The sequence below is a fragment of the Apium graveolens genome, unplaced genomic scaffold (genome assembly GCF_009905375.1).
Source record: "Apium graveolens cultivar Ventura unplaced genomic scaffold, ASM990537v1 ctg2636, whole genome shotgun sequence".
Classification (NCBI taxonomy): Eukaryota; Viridiplantae; Streptophyta; class Magnoliopsida; order Apiales; family Apiaceae; genus Apium; species Apium graveolens.
The window spans coordinates 14,923-33,880 of NW_027417746.1; the positions used below are offsets into that span (position 1 = coordinate 14,923).

At 35.3% G+C, this 18,958-nt stretch overlaps 1 protein-coding gene across 2 annotated transcripts; it reads left to right on the forward strand.

Annotated features, from left to right (window-relative positions):
* The first annotated feature begins 16,733 nt into the window (after window positions 1-16,733).
* LOC141700636 (uncharacterized) lies at window positions 16,734-18,697 on the forward strand. Of its 2 annotated transcripts, none has more exons than XM_074504343.1 (6): window positions 16,734-16,898; window positions 17,005-17,151; window positions 17,457-17,525; window positions 17,616-17,738; window positions 17,861-17,971; window positions 18,414-18,697. In XM_074504343.1, exons 1-6 carry the CDS (start codon window positions 16,775-16,777, stop codon window positions 18,491-18,493), a joined length of 654 nt encoding a protein of 217 aa, XP_074360444.1. In that variant the 5' UTR covers window positions 16,734-16,774; the 3' UTR covers window positions 18,494-18,697. The 2 variants fall into 2 exon arrangements, with proteins under 2 accessions (XP_074360444.1, XP_074360445.1); XM_074504344.1 differs by having other exon boundaries at window positions 16,735-16,898; window positions 17,861-17,941.
* The last annotated feature ends 261 nt before the right edge of the window (window positions 18,698-18,958 follow it).

Here is an 18,958-nt window from a genome sequence, read left to right on the forward strand (position 1 = left end):
CACGTATTACGAGGTGATAATTGTGATAGTTTAATAAAAAGCTCCCGTTTATCGAAAATACGAGTTTTATTGATTTACTGAAACGAATATTGTATCGAAAATGTTGCGCCGGGACCCGCGCATGACAAACCGTACGCCGGATCGAAAAAGTCGAAACATGGAAAATGCTCGGAATATTGCAATTAGGTTAGGAAGGAGTTCTCGGAAGAGTTTCGGGTTCTAAAAACGTAACTACGGATGACGTCGGTTGGTTCCCGTTTTTATAAAATAGATTTTAAATACCCGGAAAAAGATTTTATAAAATCCATATGATTCCTATAAATTCATAAATCAACATAAAATAATTAGGAAGATATGACAATTATCTATATTTTATTTTGGACATATAAAAATTAAAATATTCAATTAATAATATTTTTAAACATCCAAACACATTTAACACTTAACAAATAATTCACTGAATAGATACTGAACGCGTATACTAATTATTTAATAGCAAAAATAATTACACAATATATCTTGGATATTACATTTACGTCCCGATAGGGGCCCGGTCCGATAATTTTTATGAAACTGAAATATTTCTAAAATTCTCGGAATATTTAAAAACTAATAAAATAAATTTTCATAATTTTTAAAACATTTATAAATCGTGCGTCATATCCGCATTTTACGATGTAACGAACAAACTTGCGGGTAAATAAAACCCGAAAAATTTCCAAAACAATTTTAAAATTCTCGAAATATTTAAATACAAATAAAATATAAGTTTCATGATTTTTGAAACATTCTGAAATTTAATACTGAATTTACACTTATATATCGGATCCAAAAATAGATTACTTAGTCGCTAAGTAACTATAAAACGATACAATTTAATACCATATTTGGATAATTATCAAAACCCAGCTTCTTATAAAACACCCTATAAGAAAATAATGTAAAAATATCTCGTCTCCCAAGAATACCGGTTTTATTGATCTACCGAAATGATTATCGTATCGAAAATTTTGAGCCGGGACGCGCACAGGTCAAACTGTAATTCGGATCGAAAAAGTTAAAACACGAAAACGTCCGGATCAGATTAGGTTAGGAAGGAGTTTTCCGAAGAGTTTCGGGTTGTAAAAACGCAAAAACGATTGAAGTTGGACGTTTCCCGACTTTATAAAATAGTTTTATAATTACTCATAAAATAATTATTAAATCTATAAATCCTTATAAAATCATATAACAATCCAAAAATTACCAGAAAAATACCATAATTATCTATACTTTATTCTGGACATATTAAAGTAAAATACTTATACAATATCACATATAAACACCCAAATATAAATATCAATCATCAGATAATTCACCAAAACTCCCATAATAATCACAAAAAAATTATTTATTAATAAAAATAATTGCATGATATTTCCCGGATATTATAAAACAATTCAATTTATCGATGGCTTTCAATAAACTTTTAAAAAAAATAATACATTTAAATAAATATTTTCAGAAATTAATAAGGATCAATATAACACTTAACAATTAGCACATTACCATTTAATAACACCAACTCGTCAAACGGGATTAAAATATCCACCATTTTATTCCTTTTAAATTATAAAAGCACATAAATATATTAAAATAAAAGTTATAATAATTCTGGATGACTAATTGATATCCACCGGGTGAGTAGCTTATGTAATAATAAGTAATGTAGCACATTTTTGCAAACAACTTTGTGTAGATTCTGTAGTAGCATATGAGTCATGTTGACTACTAGTAGATATGCAGATTAGGTTGATTAATTGTAAATATTAGATGTCTTGTATTTCTGCATAAATGAAATGGAGTCAAGTGTCAAATAGCTACCCGACGGATGATCAACAAGGCTATCCGACGGATAACAAGAATGTACCCGACAGATGATCAATTCAAATATCTGTTGACAGTGACAACACACTCACATGCGTTGGGTGTTTGCAAAAGGAATGTGGCAACCTGTTTAGCAGGGTTTTGAGAACAAAGAAGCATTACCATTTCCATGCTATTATGAAGATATTCAAAGATGCTGGAATAGAGTAGTGAAGCAGCATGGAGTTAGACTTGATAGGTTTTGTTTTATTATCCCGTCTTATTACCATGTAAACTTGGTGATATATAAACCAAGTGTAGCTAGTAGTACAAACAACTAAGAAAACACATTTTAGAAGAGAAATAGAAAAACCTGTAACTGTTAAGAATTTCTCAATAGTTTGTGTGTTCACTTGTACAAGCAGCTGTGAGCTATTCAAGCTTCACAGGGTTCTCTTGATATATATATATATGGTGGATACATTCAAATCCACTAGAAAGTTTTAAAGACTTGTGTTTTTATTACTTGTGTTTTGATTTATATAATTCTTTCATTCCGTACTTTGCAAATCAAACACTTATATCAAAAAGAAGCCAGAATTACATTCAACCCCCCCCTTCTGTAATTCTTGTTGTATTGTTAGGGAATAATAATTAGTATCAGAGCAAGCTCTTGAAGTACAAAGAGTTTAAAGATAACAACAAAATAGCAAGATGAACAAGAAGGATGTTGGAGTAAAGATTCCATTTCTGGACAAAGACAATTATCACCACTGGAAGGTGAAGATGCACCTACATCTTATTTCTCAAGATGAGACCTATGTGGATTGCATAGAGAGAGGTCCTCATGTGCCAATGAGAGCTGCGACAGGCAATGAACCATCTGTTCCCAAGCCTAGGCATGAATGGTCAGATCCTGATATTGAGCAAGTCAAAAAAGACAAGAAGGCCATGAATATATTATTCAATGGAGTTGATGGTGATATGTTTGATAACATCATTAATTGCAAAACAGCCAAGGAGGTTTGGGACACAATTCAGATTATCTGTGATGGTACTGAGCAAGTAAGGGAGAATAAGATGCAGCTGTTAATTCAGCAATATGAGCACTTTCACTGTGAAGATAGTGAGTCTCTCACTGACATTTTTAGTAGATTTCAAAAACTACTAAATGCTCTGAAGTTGCATGGAAGAGTCTATCAGGCAAAAGACTCCAATCTCAAGTTCCTTAGATCTCTTCCAAAGGAGTGGAAACCAATGACAGTCTCACTGAGAAATTCTCAGGATTACAAGGAGTTTACCTTGGAGAGACTGTATGGCATCCTGAAAACTTATGAGCTTAAAATAGAGCAAGATGAGAGGATGGAGAAAGGAAGCAAGAAAGGAGGGTCCATAGCACTGGTTGCTGAGTTGGAAAAGGAGAAGGAGGTTGTTATGGATAAAAAACTAAGGTTATTATTTGCTGTATTTATTACTAAGGTTCGGGAGCTCAAGGTCTTTAATGGCTGCTCTCGTGTTTCGTAGCTTAACTCTGCCTTTACGAGAAGCCTACGTATCTTTTTGAATTAGAGAATCAAGCCAAAAAACGTAGTTCTGTTTTGTGGGATGAGGCCCCTTATATAGATGCTGGTGGTCCTTGAATTGGACTTGATATAGGAGACCTGGTGGGCAAGTCTCATAATTAGAATGGACTTTGGAGTCCTAAATAGTAGGAAACTAATTCCTTATCCTTTTAGGTCCCTCTGAGGCTAATCTGCAAGGATTTATATCCTTATCGGGACTCTTCTCAATAGCTGATTTTTCCCTTATTAATTAATTACGAAATTAATTAATATTCAGGGTTTTTGGGCCTTCTTTGTACCATCAGGCCTGATCTGGTCCATCAGGCCTGATCAATGTGTTGACCTTTTTGGTCTGAATGTCATACATCTTCTTATTGGGTCTTGCAGCCCAAACCATTTATAATTACTGTAATATTTAATTATGTAATCAGGATTTATTTATCCCTATCATTTGCCCCCCAACTTTTGGGAAACCGTATAAGATTTCGCGAAAGTTAAGTTCATTTTTCCCTTACAGGGTATTGTTTTGCGTAAAGTGTGGAGCGACCTACACGTTTACAACGATTTGCCTTGTGCGCGGCTCCAGGGCTTGTTAAAAAACTTCCCTCCCTATTTTCTTACCTTCTCCCTATTTTTAGGAATTTTCTAGTATTTTTTCAGGAATTTTTCCTTTTTCCCGGGATTTTTCCAAATTTTCTGCAATTTTCCACAAATGTTTTCAAATTTCCAGCCCTTTTTCGACCAGGATCCTAGTCGAAATTTCGACCTGGATCCTAGTCGAATTTTGGGCCACCTTTGCAATCCTGGTCGAAAGACTTCGACTAGGATCCACGACCTGGATTTCGACCAGGATCCTAGTCGAGCCTTCGACCTGGATCTAGGTCGAAAATTTGTTCTTGTTTTAATTCCTGGTCGTAAGGTTTCGACTAGGATTCACGACCTGGATTTCGACCAGGATCCTAGTCGAACCTTCGACCTGGATCTAGTTCGAAAATTATGTGCTTATTTGCTTCTTGGTCGATAGATTGAATTACCCTGTTTGACATGACATTATCAATGGCACTATGCAGCAAGTGTTTTACCTTTGCATCCTTCGCAACTGATGAGATATCTTCAGCAGTGTAATCACTTTTCTCCTTTGGTATAGACTTTGCTGGCTGACCTGCAACTTCCACAGAGAGTTTGGTTGGCATATGTGGTCCTTCATTAATCCTGTCGAGATATTCTGGATCTGTAGCTTCCAAAAACATAGTCATCTTCACTTTCCATATGGAATACTCAGATAGTTTTAACATGGGAACTCTTATAGTCTCATATCGACTATGGGTTATGGTTTTTGGAGGTTCTTCAGTTTTGGTGGGCTTGGTTGGAGTTTCTTCTTCAGACATGATTGTTTTTGGATCTTAAACTGTTTGTGTGTTAACAGATTGCTCTATTACCACTTGTTAGGTCACACACACTGTAGAAGGGGGTTGAATACAGTGTTTACTACAATAAAATCGAATATAAGAACTCAAGTAACAGAAAACAGATTTTATTCAACACAATAAACTCTGTTATAATATGGAACTGTCCTCTCTCAGTGATGAACAAATTATCACGAGAGCTGCTAGGGTTACAAAGAATTATAACTTTGATAATGATAACACTTATAGTGTAAACCCTATGCCTGTGTTTATATACTACACAGTTACAAGATAAATTCTAATTGATATGGAATATAATTCTGCTTCTTAAAATATATCAACTAGTTATCTTTTCTTCCAAGTATTCTATTCTTCATAGAATTCTTTCTTCATGCATATTTCATCATGTCTTAGTCTCGATCTTCTTTCCTTTCAATCAGCCACCTGCCTTATCTGAAAGTCATCTTAAGTCCTGATATTATCTCCTGATAAATATCTTCTGATAACTTAAGTTCTGATCACTTAAGTTCTGATATCTTAAGTTCTGTCTTCAGTATAAATGCTGATTTCCAGTTAAGTACTGATTTGTCCTGTTAGGTAAGATCTGAAAACTAAACACAAATCATATTACACATTACATTATCAAATATATCTAACAAAGTATGATAATTCAAAACATAAGGAATAAATGCGAAAGGAATTACATCGTGAACCATTTACGAGGAAGTATTACGAAAATATTTAAGCGACCGAGCGAACGCGTAAACGATTAAATAAACGTAACGCACTAACTAACCATGGTAAGAAAGTAACCATGGTTACTTTATCAAATAGTGAGCTAAATATAGGATGATCAACCAAGGTTAATGAAACAAGTAGCTTAGCTTGTAAACTAGGAAGCTACTTAGATTTGTCCATGGATTTGGCAACAAGAATAAACCTAGGATTCTAAACTAGAGAAAATAGAATTAATATAAGATATCACCAACATAATTTCCTAGAAGCAACCAAGGAAGCAAGCATAAAAACACTTCTTTTCTCCCCATTTCTTCTATTCGGCTTCTTCTTCTTTACCAAGGAATTCAAAATCAAATCTCCAAGTTCTAGCCATGGATAAATCCTCCTATTAATTCTCAAGCTTCCTAACAACCAAAATAAGGTAAGATAATTCTTTGATCTCTTTTTATCAAGGTTTGATGGGTGAAATAAAATCAAGAAAGTTGCTAGTGAATAGTATGAATAGTAACTCTTCTTTAGTTTCTTGATTTCAATGGTGGTTTTAGGTTCCAAAAATCATACCAAGCACTCCCAAGACTCCACCATCCTCAAGAACACATCTAAAGATTTTAAGAAAGGTAAAAATCTTTGACCCAACTTTATTTAAGATTCAAATTCAAGATCCTAACTGCCATAAAAATTTTAAGTGAAAATAAAGATTTTTCAGTTTTATAAAAATATCGGAGCCGAGACCGCGGGATTAGAAACCGTAGAATCCATAAGCGGAGCCGACTGCGAAAATGAAAATGAACTTAGGATTCTTTGAAAAATGAAGCGATCATGATGTGAATAAGGACTTAAAAGAATAATAAGGATAAAATAAGTTTAGAGGGTGCATAATAATTAGCGCATGAGTGCGGGTAGCCGTAAATTAGAACGGGACCTAACGAAGTGAATTATGTTATGATTATAGATTTTCGAGCGGAACCTAGAGCATCCTCCATCTCGAGACACCCAGGCAAGTTTACGAACCCAACTCCACTTACTGTTGTGTTGTGAAAGGATTGTTTTATTATCATTGCATAAATACCATATTTGCCATGATACATAGTTATTGAATTTTTGCATAATATAGCGATATTGTACGATAAGTATATGTATCGTAAATATTTATTTCCGCTTTAAGCGTGATGTATAATTATAAGACCGAGAGTCGGTCGGGATTTTATGATAAAAATCCGGGAATCATTCCGGTGATATTAGAACAATTACAAGTCCATAATAGTACGGTTTAAAGGCACTCAACGTCCACTTACGAAACATTAAAATACCTCGAACTTCTATTAAAACGATTTCCCAACGATCATATTCCCTCAACTATATTTTATTATTCGAAAAATAAATATTATATACCTATTCCTTTATTATGGGAGAAGTATACTCCAACGATTATTTATTTTAAACCCGATTAAACATTAAAGATTATTGATTGCGTAGACATAAACTAGTTGAGGAATAGTATTTTAAATATTCTTAGCCTAGATGCTGGGTTTACTATTAAGGTATTCGCAGGATAATAAAATCCACTAAAGAATTATTTTTATAAGAAGGTGTGTGTCACCAAGGAAAAACTAAATTCGAATAAAATGTAATTATCATATATGATGTTTTACGTAAGTTATCATACAATCATTTTCATACTGTACATTATTATGATGGGCATTATAGCTCACACTTGTTTTCTTAAATTGACACAACACAACAGTGCATCAAGATGCCTACCATGAGAACCATAGCCAGGAAATGGGTAGGAAATGGACAGTTGTTCCGTAGATTGTTTGGTGATGTACCACAGGTAGTCCGAATAAGCTGGATTGGTTTTCAGTTGTTTTTAGTTCGGCTTATTTATAAGTATGACTTATGTTAGGTAATAAACAAGAAACACATATTTGACCGACAGACTAGCCTTACTTAAAGGTTACTCCCCGGTAAGACTTAATTACATTTGGGTTGTAATAATTATCACTTTATGGTTGATTTACTCTAGTTATGAATGGTTCGTTTCCAAGATAATAACCTGTAAGTGTGTGTGTGTGATTAGTATGGGGTCGTAAAGTGTGAGTATTTATATACTGTAGTGTGAGGTATGTGGTTTGTAGTAGTTTAGATGGCGTGACCTCCGAGAGTCCTGACCCCGGATTTTGGGGCGCCACACAGAAAGAACCCCAACATCAAGTCAAAGATCCACAAACTCAGGGGGAGTTTCTTCTAATCAAAACTCAGTCATACATCAAGACAACTATGAGGCCTCTTGATCTAGAGCTATTCTACCTCAACAGAGAAAATGGACTAGAGATCACCCATTTGAGCTAATTATTGGTGATGCATCTTCAAGAGTGCAAACAAGGAAAGCAACTCAAGAAGAATGTCTATACAACAGTTTTCTGTCACAAGAAGAGCCTAAAAAGGTAGAAGAAACTCTGTTGGATCCTAATTGGGTTTTAGCTATGCAGGAGAGCTAAACCAATTTGAAAGGAATAAAGTTTAGAAGCTAGTACCCAAGCCTAAAGAAAAGAATCCTATTGACACCAAATATTATCCGTTGAAAATGAATATCCGTTGAATCTTAACATCCATTGAAATATCAAATATTTATTATGGGTACTTTTAATCTTTATCCGTCGAATTGATCTCAATCTTAGTCGTTAATTCTAGGTATTATCCGTTGAATTTACTTACAGCATGTAAGTATATTTCGATGTATAGTCATTAGAATTTTGACAGTTTTCTTTATTTTTAAATGGCTATTTTGGGCTAATTTGATTGGTTATTTTAATTTTGCTTTTATTTTTTAACCGTTTATTTCTAAGAGAGTATAAAAGCCTATCTCTTTTTCATTTTTACTTTTATCTTTCTCAAGCAATTTCTCTAACTCTTTCGTCTCCAAAGAAAAAGCTTTCTTCTCTGTAATTACTCTTATTCTCAGCAATGGCACCAGTAGTCAAGATCATGTCCCAAACTGGGTTTATTTATGAAAAGAATAACTTCGTCACACTTGTGAACAAGGAGATTGCGGCTTCTGAAGATTACCACAAAATGATGGATTTCATTCGAAGCTACGAACTGAAATATGCTATGTTAGAGTCTCTTGTCATTTACTGTGAAGTGGTTGAGGAGATATGGACTACTGCTGTTTACAACTCGAAGGATAAAACTATTACTTTCACTCTTAAAGGTAAAAATTACTGCATAAACAGTGATATAATACGTGCCTGTTTTCAATTTCCTGAGAATAATACACTAGTTCCACACGCAGACACAGATGTAAGCTCTATGCTTATTTCTATGGGTTATTCTTTTGACTCTTCCAAACTAGGTGAGGTTAGAAGAAAAGGCCTTAGAAAGGAGTGGAGCTTTCTTTGTGACTCTTTTATTAAAGTCTTTTCTGGAAAAATTAGTAACTTTGATGTTCTGACTTATTCACTTGTTAACATGCTGTATATGTTGCTTAGTGACAAGTATTATAACTTTAGTGAGTCTGTCCTGTATGAATTAGGTTTTAAGCTAGGAGACATTAAGAAAAAGTCTAAAAACATATATTATGTTAGATTCTTTATGTTTCTAGATAATTTTGTTTCTGAAGATCTTATCATTGAGAACCCAACCAACAAGCTTGATTGTTGGGTTCCAGAAAGAAGGGTTATTGCTGATTTGAACAGAGTAAACAACCTCAGTGAGGTTCCTCTAGTCTACTTGCCAATCATGGCAGGGCCTCAGGTAAGTGAGATAAATACTTCTGTCTCTGCTACTTCTTTACCATAAGTTTCTTTGTAGACAACTGTGGTTATGTCATCTGTGAGTTTGCCCTAATAGGTGCCTACCCAAGCCACCACAACAAAAATTTCTAAATCCAAGTCTCAAAGACCCCACTCTAGTTCCTCTCAAAAGGGACTAGTTTCAAAATCCACTAAAACTAAAGAGGGGAGTGTGAAGGGAAGTGAGCCTGGTGAGGGACAGGGTGAAAATAAAAGAAACCCTAAAGATAAGGAGGGAGAGGTGTGTGTTACCAAGTCTAGCCACACTGCAGTTTCTCAACAAACTGTAGTGATTAATAAGAAATCTAGCTCATTACTAGTTGCATCCTTCCAAAAGGATACAACTATTGAACAAAGCTCTCAGCCAAGAGCACAGGCCAAGAGGGTTAGGGACACAGACTCACCCCAAACTTACACAAGAAAGAAGAAATCTAAAATATTTGGGGATACACAAGGTGCACATACTGTGCAAACTATAGTCAAAGTCTCAGTTACAACACCTTCTCAAAGTCAGTTTGATGTGGCTCCTGTTAATGTGGAGTCACAACCAAAATCTCTCACAATAGAAGCACCTCACACACAAAACTCATCCACAAATTCTTTGGATGTGGATATGATTCACACATCAATTCCTGATTCTCCATCTTTAACTCTCATAGAGAAGCCAAAATCTCAAGCAAGTGAGCATCATCTTTTGGATGATTTGTTGGCTCACTTGCCATTTCTTTATGATTCTACTGAGCAATATGTGCAAAATCTCAAATCAATCACCACAGATTCTACAGTAGTTTCAACTCCAAACTATGTCATTTCTACTATCTCGACGGATATTCTTCATCCGTTGACTAGTGATTGTATCTCGATGGATGTGCTTAATAGCAGTCATCCGTTGAAACTCTCAAATACTACCTCGACGGATGTTTCTCATCCGTTGACTATCACTGCACCTCTTGAAATCTCAACTATTGTTACAAGTGCAGATGATTTAGTAGTTGTACAATCACTCCTAGGATTGAGGGAAGGGAGTGGACAGAATAAGAGGCTGAGTTGCTCTCAGGCAAAAGGAGAGGAAATGAGTGAACAAATGCAAACTATTTCTTCCATCTTGGCAAAAGTGAGTGAGAGGAGTCCCACCTTAGAAGGTGAAGGTGAGGGTGTGAGGGTGGGAAGCCAAGGGGAGCCCTTGATGCAAGAAAATAGAGAAAATGAGAGAAAGGAAGGTACTAAAGAATGGGAAGAGCCCATTGTTAGTGAGTTAAGGGATGTCAATGAGGCTGACAAGAAACAGCTATTTCAGCAATAATATCAATCTATCTTAGATTCTGTTTTTTATGAAGCTGAGGCATTTACTCACCCTGTTCCAGCTTATCAAACTTTGGCTAAACAGGACAATGAGGCAGCTGAGAGAATTCTCAACTTGGTGCACACAACAGCTTCAATTCTAAGGGCCAGTGATGCAATCAACTCACTTCCACCTAAAGCTGGTGATGATTTTGAGTTAGGTTCTAGTGGCACATTTGGGAATGCTTCTAATGATGAAGAGGATTCGTTGGAAATAGGGGAGATGCAGGTCCTAGCTTAAGCACAAACACTCCAGCATGGATGTTTAACAAAGATTGCAGTGAGCATCACTTCAAATCCACCCTCTTCCACATAATCCATCAAACTCAGACAGCTGTTCAAGCTACTACAGATGCCAACACCAAGAGTCTTCTTCAAGCACACCTTGAGTCTCTTCACTTGCACAAAATCCAATCTCTAAAGGAAAATCAAGATGTGACTGAGCTCAAGACAGAAATTGGTCAAGTTAAAAAGGGCATCACTGAAAGATTAGAGTAGCAAGGTGGATTCTTTGGACACTAGGCTAAAGAACCTAGAAACTTCTATCACTCAAATCCAACTCCATCAAGCTCAACATACACTGCTTCTTCAAAAATTGGTGGCTGCACAGACCTCAAACTCTGCTCAACTTGATGCTAACAAAAAGGAGGAGAAAGATTGTATTATTCCAGTTAGTCAAATGGAGTCAGGTAGTGAGGGGGAGAAAGTGCTCAACATTAATGTCAGCAAGGTAATAATTCCAGCAATTACTTTCTCAAAGCCACCAATGCTAAACAACATTGATTTGATCAAGATAGCAGCAGCTGAATTAGAGTTGAAAGAAAAATAGAAGAAGCTTGATGAGAAAATTGAGAAGAATTTTGGTCCAATTGAGAAGCAAGACAAAGATGCAAAATAATTCTCTCATTTCTCTCAATTAAGACCAATTTGAGCCATTCACAAGAGCTTAGGGAACATGAAAATGGGTCAACCCTCATCCATAAAATCTCCAAAGGCCAATGTGATTTTTCAGCCAAAGAGAAATTATCCAAAGAATTCAGACAAAAATCCATTGGACCTAGTTTATGAAACCCCTAAGCCTGATGAGAAGAAGCTGCTTGGTAGATCTATTGCTTTCTTCAAAGATCCCAGAGACTCAGTATTGAAGAAAATAATTGTTAAAATCTATAGGAATGGCAAATTGATATGTGTGGTGTCTGGACATCCACATTTTGCAGAAGCTAAGAAAGAAGAAAAGGTGAGTATTAAACAACAACAAAAGCAAGCTGCTTTAGATGCCAAGAACCAAGCTAAGAAGCCTGCATCCACAGAATCTAAATTGCCCACTGTGATAGCTGAGTCAGTTAATGAAGAAAATCAAGAAGAACCAAAGCAGACAAAGAGATCAAGATACAAATACAAACCAAAGAGGAAGCTGGATTTTAATGAATATAAGGAAGAGTTCATGCCTACACAATCTACTACTTCAAGTCAACAAGCCATGCCCACAATGGATCAGGCTGAATTCAAGGTTTATCCTGACATGAATTTTCATGATGAACCCATAATTCCTAGAGATGAACCTGTAGATTGGGAAAGCCTACCCCTTACTGATCTAAATATTCCAATCCAAACCAAACTCAGGAAAACAAAGAAAAGAACAATAAAAAAGGTGAAGCATGTCAGACTTCAATCCAAAGCATTAGCCAAACCCAAACCAACTGTCAACAAGGGAGATCAACTTTTCATTTGTGATATCAAAGAATTTTCAGACATAAATCTCTATCAGGATGAGCTAGAAGAAGTAAGAGCTATTGATGCCTACAAGCATCTTCCAGAGAGACTGGTCTTCAGGTATAATGGCGGAAGAGAGCTAACTTGGCCTCTTCACAGAATTCTCAATTAAGGTTATTTTGTTCTAGTGAAAATTTTCTCCTCAATAAAGAAGAATTTTGGGTTCAACATTGTTGCCAAGAAGATGGTATTGAACAAAATTGAGGAGATAAAAAATAGCTGGAGAGGACCAAATGCACTCCCAAGAGTCCTAACAATTCTATACACAAGAAATAGAGTGCATTTAAGGCCTTACTGGTTTGATGGAGTTCAAGGATGAAAAATACACCAAAAGATTCTTCAGATTAGAAGATCAGCTAAAAATGTCAAGTAATGAAACTCTCATGGAGATGCAAGAAATGCTGGATCAGACAAATGAAGATGAATCTGAATTCTACAGACAACTTCAACACCAGATTGAAGAAAATAATGAGAAATTGGGAAAGAAGTTCAGACAGTCAAGGAAATAAGTTAAATTTGCTTAGTCTAGAGGAGCACCATGAAAATGGCTTGTGAGATTCTCTGTAAACCTTCCCCTACATAATTTTTAATAAATTATAGCACTTGTTAATTTTATCTACTAGAAATCAGTTCGTATGCATAGGGTATTTTGTTATAATCAAGTTTTTCTTAATTTATGCCTATAATTTCAGTAGACATAAATTTGGGGAGATTGTTAGGAATATGTTGTGTTCTTGATGATAAGTTAAACAAAATACCTTAGTAGATTTAATTTAGTGATTTTATAGTTTTCAACGGATGATCACTTTAACATCCGTTGAAAGGGTAGCTTATGTATTAATAAGTTTAAAAGCACATTTCTGCGTACTGTAATGCCTTAGAGAACTAAATGTTGTAGAATGTTTTAAGTCATGTTGACTACTAGATTGATATGCAAGATAGGTTGGTTAACTGTAGATATTAGATGCCTTGTAATCTTGTACAAGTGAAATACAGTTAACTGCTATAAAGATGCTCTTAACGGATGTTCCACAAAATTTCAACGGATGATCCCACAAAGTCTCAACGGATGATCAACCAGACTCTCAACGGATGATCCCACAAAGTCTCAACGGATGATCCCACAAAGTCTAAACGGATGATCCCACAGAGTTTCAACGGATGATCAAATTCGAAAGCAGTTGATAGTGACTTGACAGTCACATGCGTTGATTGTATGCAAATGGAATGTGGCAGCCTATTTACAGGTTTTAGAGAACAAAGAAGCATTTCCATTTCCATGCTAAAGTGAAGATATTCAAAGATGTTGGATAGAGAAATAGAAGCATGTAATTAGACTAAGAAACATTTTATCTTATTTGTTTGTTTTTTATCATGTAACTTGGTGATATATAAACCAAGTGTAGCAAGTATAACAGAATCTATCTAAGTAAACAATTACCAGAGAAATAGAAAAAGTTACATCTATAAAGAATTTCTCTGTTCTTTGTAAGTTCAACTTGTAAGCAGCTGCGTGCAAATCCTGCATCATAGAGTTCTAAAATTTATATATATCTCTGGTGGAAAAGTTCAATCCACCTGAAAGTTTTTAAATACTTGTATTTGATTACTTTGTGTTTAATTTCTTCAATACTTTTGTTCCGCACTTTAGCTAAATCAAACACAGTTATATATTCAAAGTAGAACTGTTCTTAAAATCCAAAAAAGTAGCCAGAATTACATTCAATCCCCCTTCTAGAATTCTTAGTTAGATTGTTTGGGAATAACACTTTATTTGATTCCTGGAATTACCTATGGTTGTCCAGGGGCTCATGTAAAGATATGGTATAAACGATTATTGGAAAAAGACTGTTTGCTTTCTTCAAATAGTAGATCTAGCATTATTTTTCTTCAAAAAGGCTTAAAGATTAGAAATGTGGTGACATCTGGAATGTTGTTTACAAATTGTCCGTTTAAGAATTGACATTAATTGAGTGTATTACTTTCCTCTATCAATTGCTTGAAAGTTGAAGGGATGGAACGATTTTAATTGTGTTAGTGCACCCAGTAGCTGGCCTATATTTAGCTAATATTATTCAGAACAAATTGACCTTTATATATTTTTATTTTTTTTTTTGAAGTGAAAATTAACCTTTATATGAGCGCGTATTCTGAACACTTTGTCCTAAATATCTCGTTGTGAGACAGTGAAGTTATATATCCAATGAAGCAAGAAACAAGAGCTTTCTCGTAAGAGTGATCAGGTTCTTAATTAAGTGATTGCTCTTTGGTGTACATTAGGCTCTATGATCAAAAACCAATTGTTGTTCAAAGTGTGAAAAGTATTGTGCATTTGGTGTAAAATTGTATGAAAGGCATGTAAAATGATTTGCTGAGCTTTTGTTTATTTCTCTATCCTATACAAAATTCAGATGTTTTACCAAATTCATATAGAATCTTCAAGGGCAGATCTTGTAATTGAGTTTTAACAAGTATAAACATGACCGTGTCAAATAAGAAATGTTGCGAGTTGTACTTGCAAGAACTCAGTTATTTCAACTGTGATAATTCTCGATGTGTCTAAATATGTGACAATTCTTAATGTGTCTTAAAAGTTTTGAATAACGAACGAATAGTGATAGCCCATAATAGCTCAGGCCCAGTATTAGGAGCTCATGCCCAGTATTAGGAGCGCATGGCCCAATAAGAGGAGCCCAGGGTCCCTTTAGCGATAACCCTGGAGGACTCCAGGACACGTGGCAGAATCACCACCGTCCAGGTAGTCCGGATCCAGAACCTTCCAACGGTCCGGATCCAGAATTACTTTCACTCATTACAGACGTTCACGCGTCCTTCATTCCAAAAACTCACCTACGGCCCGATCAAAGGTGTCAACCCCTAAACCATAATGGGATGCCTATAAAAGGCTGAACAAAAGATGTATTGGGGTTACTTCCTCTTTACAATATACACACATATACACACACCACATATATTCGTATAATTCCTATTTTACCCTTCCTTCTTCGATATCCTTTCTCATTCTCACACCGGAGGTGCCGCGGGTATGCTACCCCCCTCCGGTTCTGTTTTGCAGGAGCCCATCTACAGCTACACCGCACGCCGCCATCATTTCTGTCCAAATGGAGTTTGAGTCCGGGTAGAACAAGAAGAGGATCTGGGGTGATCTGGAATTATCAAATAGCGTTCCGGCTGTATCTTACGATCATCTCTCCATTGGAGAATCTGCAGTTAATTTCCTTACAACATTAATTCCCAAGGCCAGATAGTGATTCTAGAAGATTGTTTTCAATGGACTAGTTCTAAACAAAAGGTTTATGGAGAAAATTGAAGTAAATTTCATATTGTCATTTTCAATATTGTTTTGGATTCCTAGCTGTGGAGAATTGGAATATGGTCGAACCGTCGACTGGTTGCCATCTCGTTCTTTCACATCCTTCGTTGTTGACGCCCCCGGTTCCCCATTCGACAAAAAGAGCTAGGAGACAATGTGATTGTTGGCGTCAAGTTTTTTAACAGTTTTGTCCTACATATATTTATACGTGTTTCCAACTTGATTTCTCCGGTACGAAAAACCAAACCACTGAACACTACAATTCTAGTGAATATAATGCATCTTGACAAATTACCAAAATAAAAAATGCATCTTGACCTCCTTTGGATCTACTAATTTTAGGTACATATTAAGAAGAGTTTAGGGTCGGAGTTTTTACCTAAGTGTGCTGTGTTTTGAGTATTAAAATGTTACGAATAAATATCTACATTAAACTGCAAGTTTTGATTAGTTTGTTCATTACAAAGAAGCTGACAGAGAGAAAAATCCAATAGCTTGAACGTAGGAGTAACTTAATAACCAAGAAACATATTTATACTTCTATCTTGAGTAATGATATGTATCCCGAATTGGTTTTTGAATTTTTTCCTAAATGACGAGACACGACATTTAGCATTTTTCAATTCGTGGACGCATGTGTATGCTAATTATAAGTAATATTAGTATTTATGCTACACATAAGAATTTGGGAAAGATTTTGACTACCAATTCGGGTTAACTAGCATTTCCCTCTAACTTTCCCGCAGGTGTCTCCCAAGGGTGGACTAACCAATAACTGAAACCAATTTTGTTGTGTTGTAATTTCCATTGTAATCTTATTCAACATTGAAATCTGAATATTCTAATGTGACCTTATATATACATAAAGAAATATGTGTATGAAATTAAATTTGTTTTGTATTAATATGCGGCTATGACTGCTGATAAATAGTCTTCAACAACCAACTTCAGTTAAGGAGTGGAGAGCATTTGCATAAAGTCATGGGAAGTTGCATTTTGACATTTCCTCTCCACTCTACTTTCAAACTACTCCTCTTCCTCCTCTGTTTCTCCTACACTAATTTTGTTACAACTACTTCCCAAGGGTTGCCACCAATTCTTCAAGGTATATATGTCTGTACCCGATGTTTCGTAGGACAATATGTTTTGCAATGTTAGATATAAATAACAATATCGAGGGTCTGATATGTTGCAAGAGTGTGGTTATACAGGTCTAGGATGTGCTGTAGTGAACTGTGGAGAAGGAACATGCATAGCTTCCCAAACAGCAGTACTTGGTTTTGAATGTGTTTGTCAACCTGGTTGGAAGCAGATCCCCCTTGTTTCTTTTGTCATTCCTTCTTGTGTTCTTCCAAATTGTAAGTCTCTCAAAACTTTAAAATACAGTACGACAAGGTCATGTGTTGGAGATTTCACATGAGATCGACGCTCTCCTTTAAACCACCATGTTCTCCAAACATAAACGCACACACATGAAAGTTTAATGTATGAATTGATAATCACATAGTTCGGTTAATTGGTTCAGTTTAAGGCTGTTAGCATAGTATCTACGATAATAGATGCAATTTGTGCTGTCACGTCCCGTTTTTAATTAATGTATATATACAAATTTTTGAGGTCTCCAGCATTTTTGCTCTGAATAATTTGATTTATATAACTGCAGGCACGGTTAACTTTCAGTGCGGAAGTGGAGCTATACCACCACCTCCCCTGATCAACGATACTTCAAGCCGTAAATATTTGAAAATCATGTTTTAGTTAAATTAATTGTGATTAAATGAATAGTAATACAAAAATATTTTCATGAATGATTTGCTTGCAGCTTGTAATCTAGTGTATTGTGGCAATGGAAACTGTGTAGTTAATGGCACTAGCCACTACTGCCAATGTGACCAAGGATTTGCCAATTTGTTTGGCGACTCTTCCAATGCTTGTTTTGAACAATGTAAGTTGCTAGCTATATCATCGCAATCTTATGATTTATTATATGCAACATAATAGGAGTACTAAGTTAATACTAAGGTATGGGGAAAATGACCTCTCAGACATTTGATGTTTATCTTGCAGGCTTCTTTGGAGCAGATTGTAAGAACCTGGGATTAGGACAGGCAACACCACCCACTACTAGTTCTGCCACACCCCAAACTGGTACGAAGGAACATCAAGATGTTACAAAAGGTCCATTTATATTTGCCAATTTAAAACAAAGATGGGAACGCCTTTAACAAAATCTATACCTACAACGCAATATTTGATTATCATATAAAAGGAATTTCCTAATACTGACTATTACTTTTTTTTTATAGTTATACGGACCAATAGTGACTATTACTTGGTAGCGAGATCTTTTATCACAATAGAGAATTATAAGTTTTTAAGGAAAAATAATTTACATGAGTTCAAACTTTATTTCACTCTGTGTTTTATGTTTATGCAAAAAATACACGTACAGCTATTTTCGAGAAAAACTAGGTCGGATTTGACTCACATTACAATAACTTTCTAGTAAATTACAGTTTCATTTTTTTATGCGTATAGGGTTTTGAATTTTGTGATAGTTCTTTAGTAGTTGAGGATTTCATAACTAATGCAGTTACCTTGGTTGAATATTTGGGCGCAGGAAAAAATGGAGCATCTAACATCATGAAGAATTTTCAAGCAATACTTTTAGTGACAATAGCCTTGGTCTTTATAACATAAATGTGGCTAGAGAGTTGAAGAAACAAACCTCTATTTTTGGCATAAAAAAACATCAATTCTACACAATGAATAACCAGGGTATTTAAAATATTCATATACTGATTGTCTACTGAGTGTATGTTGAAGCATTATCCTTGTAAGTTGTAACAGTTTGTATTGAGAAGTACAGTATATTTGAATGTTGGAAATTCGATCGCGTTTATTATCTCCATTTTTATTTTTATTATCACTTAAATTAACAAATTGCAAGCGGAATTTTGTAACATTAATGGTGATAAAAATAGATCACTGAAACTTAACGAGATTCTCCATCATGACCCGCCAAAACACTAAATTTGTACTGAACTGTATCTTAAGTCTTAACTTGGTTATCCTGACAAAAAAAATGTTTTAAGTTGTCCCTGACCCTAATGATGTATGGGTCGGGTAAGCTCAATTGTAAATATTTTTTAACCCAACATTTGA